The sequence below is a fragment of the Moschus berezovskii genome, chromosome 4, assembly GCF_049115385.1.
Source record: "Moschus berezovskii isolate FMDL1 chromosome 4, NW_MosBer_1.0, whole genome shotgun sequence".
Taxonomy (NCBI): domain Eukaryota; kingdom Metazoa; phylum Chordata; class Mammalia; order Artiodactyla; family Moschidae; genus Moschus; species Moschus berezovskii.
Genome location: NC_142463.1, coordinates 80,237,668 through 80,247,252, shown reverse-complemented (window position 1 = coordinate 80,247,252; position 9,585 = coordinate 80,237,668). Strand labels below are relative to the sequence as shown.

The window sequence follows — 9,585 nt, the reverse complement described above, 5'->3', positions numbered from 1 at the left end:
CTTGCTTGAGTAGTCTGTAGTTTCAGTTAGAACTGCAATGAAGGCAATGGTGTATACCAAAAATGTATTTTGAGTCCTGTTCCTTGTGACCAAGCACACATCAAAAAAAGCAGGAAGGAAGGCTGGAGGAAATTACACAATTTATTATGATTTCTCATCATCAAGAGCTCACTGTGTCCACAGGGAAAGAATAATAGTTCCTATAAAGGTTCCTTTTGGTTATTTGTGATTCCTCCCTCAAGATTTTTACAATCTATTTTGAGAAAGCATAGACAAACCTAGTTTGATCTCATGTGCTGGGAAACGAATGAGATCAATTTGTTTGATCTAATTAGTTAGATGTCCACAGAAAACACTTTTCCAGGAGAGAATGGAGCAACCAGTATAAAAAATAAAAAGAATAATTGAACACTATACTGAGATTATAGAGACTCACTATTGCAAATCCTATGCTTTTGGGTAAATAATAGTTCCTAATCAGAGATTAATGTTTTTAAACCAGTGACTACTTACAAGATCAAATCCTTAATAGATTTGTAGGTAGAGTATTTTTTAAATGTGTTATTCAAATATTATCCTTTGTTTCTCAGTTGAAAAAGGAATTGCTAATATTTAGAATTACTTGAATTTCAAGTTCTCACTTTGTATGATTTCCCCAACAGGGTTTGTAATCTTTCTGAAGGTATTATTTCAGAGTGGTATTTCCCACAAAGAGCTACATTTGTAGTTGCCTAGAAAACCTAACAGATCTCAGTGGGATATGGAGGCATGCAGAGTCAAAATCATGCAAAACCTGTGAAGCGAAGTGAAGTCGCTCAGTCGTGTCCAACTCTTTGCGACCCCACGGACTATAGCTTACCAGGTTCCTCCATCCATGGGATTTTCCAGGCAAGAAAACTGGACTAGGTTAAAAGCACCAGGAAAAGTATTGCACTGGATGTATTTTTAACATATACCATGTACCAAGGGGAAATTAATCCAATTTGAAAATAAAAACTGTTAAAATCTTTAGAATTCTTTTTACATTAGGGGAAAAAAAAGACCCCATAATCACAACTGTAGTGTTGATATTATTACAATAGAATATAATATCTAATTAGCATAAACGCAAAACTATCCTTGTACACTTTTGAATTTATAACATCACTAAATCAACTTTTTTACAGAATTAAATTTTTATACTTATTAAGAGACTATAAAGGAAGAACAAGTGTTGGCTTTTGTAAGATTTTTATTTGAATATTCTGTAAAATTATAATCACACTTAAAGTTGTGAGGAAGAAAGCATTATTTGATGTCATTTTGTAATTTTCCTGAATATTTATGAAGTGAAGTGAAGTTGCTCAGTCATGTCCGACTCTTTGCAACCCCAAGGACTGGAACCTACCCGGCTCCTCCATCCACGGGATTCTTCAGGCAGGAATACTGGAGTGGGTTGCCATTTCTTTCTCCAGGAGATCTTCCCTGGAATATTTATGAGCCATAAAGTATTGTTCTGGTTGTCTGTTTTCCTCTTCTTAAAAACTCTACATGTTTTTTTTTTTAATCAAAATTTTATGGAGTTTATTTTAGTGTAAACATATAGGTACTGAGAGTTCCTTTTTTCTTTCTTTTTCTTTCATCAATTCTCAAAATATACTGAATTAAAATCAGATATTTCTGGTTGAGATGCAGCCAAGAATTCCTTCATTTTAGCCATTGCTCTTAGCTAGAACTAGGGATCTGACCCACATCTACCAGGAAAACCACAGTCCATTACTACCCAGTTGTCTTGGAATGAACTGCACTGTCTGGAATTTCCAGGAAGAAAGCACATTAAATCACTGAGTAATGTGCTCACAGGTGGGCAAGCGCAACTGGGCTCCCTGTCACTAATGAGCTCCCCCACTCCACCTCAACTTCCCCACATCGTTTGAGTCACTGCTGTGCTTATAAAGATAAGTCCAAGGGTACAACCACTTTATCTTCCATAGAAACCCACAATGGACACGGTTTTCCATTATGTTTGATTCTGTACTGAAAGGTCTGGGAAGTGAGTGTAACATGAACTCATTCCTTCCGCTTCAGCAGACAGATGGATAGAGACATTCCAGTTTGTTTCCAGTCTTTTGTCTTCGGAGCATTTTTGGCATTTCCCTCAGGAAACTGGAGGTTGTGACCTAAGGTTTCCTTAGTGAACACGCTTCTGTTTCCCACAGTTAACCTTACCCAGAAATGACATCTACTCTATTAGGTGAGGTTTTATCTTCATGTCCCAACTGTGTCCTGTGCATATTCAATGACACTTGAAAGCACAAATTCTGAAAGCTAACAATAGCACTGAAGAGACAAACATGCCAAAATACTTTGATATAATCCCCAATGAAGATGACAGTAATATCAAAACAAGAATTAAAAATTCTGTGAGGCTTGCCATTTTATAGTTGGAGAAATTAATGACTATGGATGGTAAAGCTTTCAGACAGTATGAATCAAAATTTTTCAGATAAAAAGTGTATACTATTCAGCCAAGAGTCTACAACTTGTTACCTTATCGCTATTGAGTAGTTTTATATTGTTCAGCTGGTAGACTGGGAGAAGCCAAGACAATCTTCTGAAAGAAATAAGTAATTTAACAGAATCTCCCACAGCCATCCTGCCACCTCCCAAGTATGCTGGTGGCAAGCCAAGAATGTAAACTTCTGTGGATGGGTGTAAACTGGCCCAAGTGTCATAATTTAACTTAGATTTACAATGACATTGTTGTACATCATTTATTTTAAAAACCCATGTTTTTAGACAGATTTATTACATTATTGCTTCTGTTTTCTGTTTTTCGGCCAAGAGGCATGTGGGATCTTAGCTTCCTGACCAAGGATCGAACCCACACTCCCTGAATTGGAAGGCAAGTTTTAACCACTGGACCACCGATACTTAATTTAGTTTGGCTTGAATGTCATTTAACTCAAACAATTACATTTACTTGTCAATGTGGTATTTAGAGGTTGGTGGTTTTCATCTCATTCTTTACTACTCTTCAGTGTTAATTTATTGAAGTTTCTCTTCCTGAAAAAGAGTGGTTTCTAAACAAACCACACTTTTTTTTTTCCACTCTCTAGTTTATCAAGATAAAATCCCATGAAGAATAACAGAAATTTGCCTTTAACTTTAATTCTAAAGAGGCACATAGTCAAATAGAATGTCTTACTAATTATTTTTTAAAAATGCTCTTCACCAAAGAATCTTTAAAAAATCAGTTTATTAATGTTTAAAAGTTGATAAAGCTATGTGCAAAACGATCCACATTGTCAGAAACCTATTAAATACTATTTTTAAAAAAAGACATTTCTTGATTTAATTGCACTGGAAACCATACTAAACAGACACCAATATATTTTTATTCTTTGTGACATTTACACACATCTTCAATTAACTATTTAATGTACTGAAAAACTTGTCATGTTCCCTATCAGTTAAAGTAATGCTTTAAGGGCACAAGAGGATGGTATTTTCTGAAGAAATACACATTCAATGGTGTTAACACAGGTTAGGAAAATCCAATAAAATGCTGAAACAAATACATTCAAAGATTACAAAAAGTACTTTTAACACAAGAAAATACAGCCATCCTGTTGGTTGAAATGATTTCCACAACACTCTGAAAGAAACATCAACAAAAGTGCCAACGATAGATGTTGTATTGTTAGACAAACTCGTTAAAAAAAAAAAAAAACTCTCTTGGTTTACAAAGTCACCCCCCAACCCCGAGTCAGTTTTCACCTTCTTTTGCTTGTTTGTTTCTCCTATGACACTAAGGATACTGGCTGATGTCATTTGAATAAATTGGACTTCCTTATGCAGATTTCAGCCACAATGGATATGATACTGCAACACATTTCATTGCAAAGGTTTTTTATTTTTTTTTATTTTTTAAAGTGACTGAAATTAAATTCAAAAACACTCATCCAGCTTACGTGGAAACTTTGGCCTCAGCAAGTAAAATTGCTTTCCTGTTCCAAACCATCTCCACCACAGTCTACCTGCTGGATGCAGCCTACCTGCTACACATGCTCAAGAAATGGACCATGCCACACCCCCAGCTCTGAATGCCAGGTAGTTAAAATATAAAGTAAAGGTATTCTGAGGAGGGGTGTGAAGGGGAAGGGAGGGTGGGATACCTAGCATAGTAGGTATGTAGAGCAAACCTAGCGAAGCAGAAGTGCACACACTCACTTGCGTTGGAAACTAAAGTGAAAGAAAACATCTCCTCAAAGCTCCCGTCAGAGATGCTTTTACACAGGGACATTAGTCTTTGAGGAGGGGCCAAACGAACCCTTCAGGAGCTTGACAATGCTAGACCTTTGGCTCAGTGCAAAATCAAAGCTCCGGCAAGGGGAGGAAATAGATTCCAGGCGAGGACCTGATCTCCACCCTTCCCAGTGCATTGTTCACAGGAACTCAGTCTACCCACCAACATCAGGCACTACCGGACTGTCCTGTGCTCCTTCTCCCTCCCTCTGGCTTCGGACAGCTCCTCCCTGGCAGCAGTAGAGGCACAGAGAGTTGGTTGGTTTTTATTTTTTCTCCCCAAACACTGGGGTGGTGGGTGACAATGCAAGAACACTCCCCATGGGTCGGCAGTTTTCCCTTTTAGGAAGAAGAGTTGACGTTTCCAGAAGACATAATGGTCTCTGGGTTTTCCCCGTCGTCCTTCTGGGGGTGGGAGGAGTTGTCTGACTTACTGCGGCTGAATTCCATGCCCGCGATGATGGGTCGTGTGAATTTACCCGCGGAGTCTCTGCTGGGGCACTTGCAGCAGGACATGATCCGGACGAAGGCCCGACGCATCTCCTTGTTTGACAAAGTGTAAATGATGGGGTTGGTGCCGGAGTTGAGCACAGCCAACACCAGGAAGTACTCCGTTCTGAAGAGGATGTCACAGGTCTTCACCTTGCAGCCCACGTCGAGCAGAAGCAGGATGAAGAGTGGCGCCCAGCAGGCGATGAAGACACCCAGGACAATAATCACGGTCTTGAGCAGTGCCAGCGACTTCTCAGAGCTGCGGCTGGCCTTGGAAATGTTCTTGCGGAAGGTCAGACGGCGGCTGCGAGTCCTGACCAAGGAGTAGATCCTGCAGTACAGGATGACAATGGAGAGCAGGAGCAGAGTGAAGACAGTGGTGCAGAAGAGAATATAGTGCTTGTGGTAGAGCGGCAGCACTGTAGAACAGCTGGGCAGTGTGCTGATGCAGTTCCAGCCCATGATAGGCAGGCCCCCCAGGATGAGGGAGATGACCCAGCAGGCACTGATGAGCAGGAAGGAGCGGAACCTGTTGCTCCCATTGTGGAGTTTCATCTTCAGCATGGTGATGTAGCGCTCAATGGCGATGGCCAGGAGGCTGAACACGGAGGCCGAGAGGGCCACAAACATACTCCCTTCCCGCAGAAACCACTGGGCGGGGGTTAGCTTGTAGGTGGTGGCCCCAGACAAGAGCAGGTTGGCTGTGTAGGCCACTCCAGCCAACAGGTCTGAGAGGGCCAGATTGCCGATAAAATAGTACATGGGTCGGTGGAACTTCTTGGTTTTCCAGATAGTCAGCAAAACAAAGATGTTCTCTAGGATGATAAAGCAGCAGATGAGAATGAACACCACTGAGATCAGTTTAACGCCATTGTCCTTGTCCGCGCTGATCTTCAGTTTTCCCGTGTAGTTATAATGCCGGACGATGATGTCGTAGTTGACATAGTCGGAGAAAGGGCTGTGGAGGGCCTTGACCAGAGGGATACGGGTGGACCCCATGATGCGCACGGTCCCCAGGCACCCGGGGCGGCGCTTCTCCGGATGAACGCTAGAGGGCGCGGCGGAGCGAGCCTTCACAGGCAGCCGGGGTGGTTCAAGGAGAGAGATCCAGGCTTTTTTGTGAAGGTTTTCTTTGGCTGGAGAGGGCCTCGGAAACCACAGCCTTAAACAAATCACAAAGAGCAGAGAGTCAGGGAAAAAGCCACAGCACACTGGTGTAATTCATTCTAGTGAAGGCATTGCTCCAGTTTTCTTGTTGTTGATTTGTTTTAAGGAAACTTGGGGAAAGCGCAGGGGGAAGGATTTTTTCTAAAACATCAAACTCTCATTTCTTGGGGGAAAAAAAGAAGAAAGGTGAGAGAGAGAAAGAAAGGAAAAAAAAAATTTACCCAAACTGAAAACTCCGACTCGACGACAAGATGAAAACGTACACTCAAATGGAAATGGGAAAACTGGAGGTGTGAGCCCATTTAATTCCATTCCTGCCTCCTCAACACACACACCCCTCCACCTCTCCCAACGCTGTCCCCACCCCCACCAGGTTTCCAGCTCTAGTCGAAAGACTAAACCTTCACCGGCTTCGCGGCGGGCTCACCACTAACTCCTGGTCGCACCTTCGAAGAGACCAAACCACCAATGTGAGACGCATACCTCGGTGCTCCGGCACTACCCAGCTAAAACCACCTCCTAATTGCCATGCAAGAAGTTAGATTTGCACGAAAATCACTTGACAGCGCAAGTCACTTTTTAGGCTCTATTAATAATCTCTAGGAGCAGGTGTGCTTAGGGTCCGAAGGCGCAGCACAGTGTGGGCAGCCAAGCCCGCCCTGGCCTTGCGGTAAACAGGAAAGCTTTAGCGCCTCCGTGAAGCAACTGCCTTTTCATTCTTCTTCTTCTTTTTTTTTTTTTCCGCGCAAGTCAGTGCAAGAAACTATAAAAGTACTCAGTAAAAATCATTCATAAGCTATTGCAATAAATCCCAGAAGTTTCGTACACCCATTGATTACAAAAGGAGTATTTTTTAGTTACTGTGGATATAGCCCAAACACGCATACAAAAAAGAGAAATTAAATTACAAATGCTAAAAATACACACCACTGCATTTCAAATTCCGAATGCAAAATTACTCTCCAGAAATTCATACAAACAGAAGTCTGGCTGTTCGTTGCTAAGCCAGTTTGATTTACAGCCCTCCCCCAATACTTTGCCTCGTCTCAGAGAACTACAAAGTGTGGAGGGGATGATACACTGCACGTGTGAGCAGAAGTCTGCCCGTAAGTTGTTTAAATGTTTCAGGGTAACATTCAGGGTAGCAAGTGCGATGAAAGTGGAATTCTCAAGACTACAGCAATTCCCCGGACAGCAGAGGCTGCTCGGCGCCCAGTAGCTCCGCGTTTCCCCCATCTAATTCCACACCCAGCTCGCTCGCAGGGCAAGTTTAAGCCCTTACCTCATCTCCCGCAGTCTTTGTCTATAGGATTTCCCAAAATAAGCGCCTTTCCTCCCACTCCGCAGACCCACCGCAGCTTCCTCTATCCCCTAACCCCAGATGGTTCTACAAGGAGAACTTAACCCTTTTCCAAACTTTTTAGTGAGCCCAGAACAATCCGATCCGGTTGGGCGCCTGAGTAGCCCAGAGATGCTTGTTCTCAGCACCCAGAGATGGATGGTTTAAAAGTGTTTGCTTTGCTTCTCTCCGGTTTGAAAATTTTGTTTCTGCCTCTGAAGACCCGCGGCCGCGATGCTCCCCCGCGCTCCCGGGTCCGCGCCTGCCCGGCGCTCGCTCCCTACCTGGCTCAGGCGGGACGCAGCTGCGTTCGCGGAGCTCCGGGTCTGCAGTGCGCGCTCGGCATCTTGCTGCTGCCCGGGACTGACTGCGTCGAGCTCTCAATTTACTCGAGTCGGGGTCCCCTCCCTCCGCAGCCGCACACTCCAATGGCCAACGCTCTTGCCGTGGCCGGGCAGACCGGTCAGCTGAAGTCGCCGAGCGCCCCGCTGAGGCTGAGCGGCTTCTTTAGGAAGAGATGACGAGGCGTGAGCGCCTCAAACCCCCCTGCACCGCCGCTCGCGCCTGGGGGCCGCCGGATCTGTGCAGCTGAGACTCTCTGTCCAGGAAAGATCTGCGGCAGAAACACACAGACAAAAAGGAACCCCTCCTCCCCCAGGGAACCAAAAAAAGAAGGGGGGAAATAAAAGAAAGGGGGCGGAGCCTGGTGCCCCCTGGACTCTAAATGTATAAATCACGGCCCTCGCCCTGCGATCCGCCGCTCCCTGGCAGTGGAGACCGTTCTCCCCAGCCTTAGAAAAGAAGGGAGGTGACGCTCTTTTGGAAACTTCTCTCAAGAAGTCTTAGGAGCCAGAGGACGGCCTGGCGAATCTAGTGCGCCTTTCTGGTCCCCTAACCCCGCAGCCCGTGGGGGATCGGAGTCCGAAGATTGTGGCCGGGCGCTCCGGGCCCCCGCCCCGACCCCAGGCGCTTCTGCGGAGGCAGGGGAAACCAGCTCCGCGACCCCGCAAGTCCCGGCCGTGTTCCCGGGGACGAGATGCTGGGAAGGGGCTGCCCGAAGGATGGAGGAGACATGCGGCCCGGGTAGAAGAATGGCCTGGGAGGTTCCTCCACTTCAGCTCACCTCCCTCCCTCACCCTCATCCTTCTGGGGCCTCGAAACTTGCGGTCTGAGGGGCAGAAAGTGGCTTTCGCGGTGCGCAAAGTGAAATAAATGGGCCAGCTCGGGGCGAGGTGTTGTGTGGGGGTTCCCCTCACTCAACTGGGCGCAAAATCAGGCCCTGTGTCCCAGATTCTAGCCAGTGGTGAGGTCTGTGAGGAGGTGGGCAGCTGCCGAGGCCCGAGAGTCTAAACAGCTTGGGCAGCTCAGGAGTTTCCAAAGAGGAAGGGCTGCCCGGCGCGGACCGGCCCAGGACCGGCAGCTGCCCAGCCTGGGGCCGGCACCCTTGTCTGTCTTTCTAGTGCGGAGGCCCCAGCCTCAGTGCTCGCAACTCGCCCACTGTTTCCTTTCGCTTGCATGCTGCTTCAGAACGTGAGACTGAGAGTCGGCCTTGGTCAGCTCCGCCTAAGGGGTAAACTGAGGGCCCTTCTGCCCTGCCCTTCTGCTTCTAGCTTTGTAAGACGGTTTCCACCCAGTCTCTGGTCTCACTGGCTTCCCATCCAGGCAGATGTGAACGCAAAACTTCTCCGTTGTGCAGTTTCAATTAACACAGTACAGACACACCCTGTACCTGAATGACTCAGAAGGAGGCTGAATGAATAAACAACAACTCCTGGCTTCTGGGATCTTATGACTTTGCAGATGAAAAAAAAAAAAAAAATCAAATGACAGTTAGTATACAGTTGCCCCAAAAGCTCTCATCAACAGCCTTGGGCCCAGCACACACCCTCAAACTCAATGACAGTTAATTCCTAAGACATAGAAACCAAGATAACGGTACTCTAGAATAAACTCTGATTGGATTTGAGGATGTATTTCTCTTAAAAGGGATGATATATTGAGTCTGCTCAGCGCAACATGATGTGTGGACTTGTCAAACTTCACCCCATCCACTAATTTATGAGTTCTTTAAAGGGAAAAGAATTAAAGTAAATGGTACATCCAAACTATATCAGGCATGTGTTAGATAATCTAATTTAACACTACTGCTCTGTGAAGCAAATGTTGTTGGTCATTTTGTTGATGAAGGAAATGTCAGACAGCCTAAACCACTGTATTTTCCAGCCAACGAGTCACTGACCTAGGTTTGAAAACTCAAATACTACAAATGCCATGTCAAATGCCTTCAGTAAACAGTTAAG

At 45.2% G+C, this 9,585-nt stretch overlaps 1 protein-coding gene across 3 annotated transcripts; it reads right to left on the bottom strand.

Annotated features, from left to right (window-relative positions):
• Nucleotides 1-3,221: 3,221 nt before the first annotated feature.
• On the bottom strand, nt 3,222-8,852 carry S1PR1 (sphingosine-1-phosphate receptor 1). 3 transcript variants are annotated; one of them, XM_055402996.2, is made up of 2 exons: nt 7,570-8,852; nt 3,222-5,941 (listed from the first exon to the last, which is right to left on the bottom strand). In XM_055402996.2, the coding sequence occupies exon 2, from the start codon at nt 5,776-5,778 to the stop codon at nt 4,630-4,632; it is 1,149 nt and encodes a 382-aa protein (XP_055258971.1). In that variant the 5' UTR covers nt 5,779-5,941; nt 7,570-8,852; the 3' UTR covers nt 3,222-4,629. The 3 variants fall into 3 exon arrangements, with proteins under 3 accessions (XP_055258971.1, XP_088691649.1, XP_088691650.1); XM_088835523.1 differs by lacking the exon at nt 7,570-8,852 and adding an exon at nt 6,430-6,678; XM_088835524.1 differs by lacking the exon at nt 7,570-8,852 and adding an exon at nt 6,168-6,319.
• Between the last annotated feature and the right edge of the window lie 733 nt (nt 8,853-9,585).

Excerpts from the sequence above, each read along its gene's own strand:
- S1PR1 (XM_055402996.2), bottom strand. The coding sequence starts at position 5,778 with ATGGGGTCCACCCGTATCCCTCTGGTCAAGGCCCTCCACAGCCCTTTC.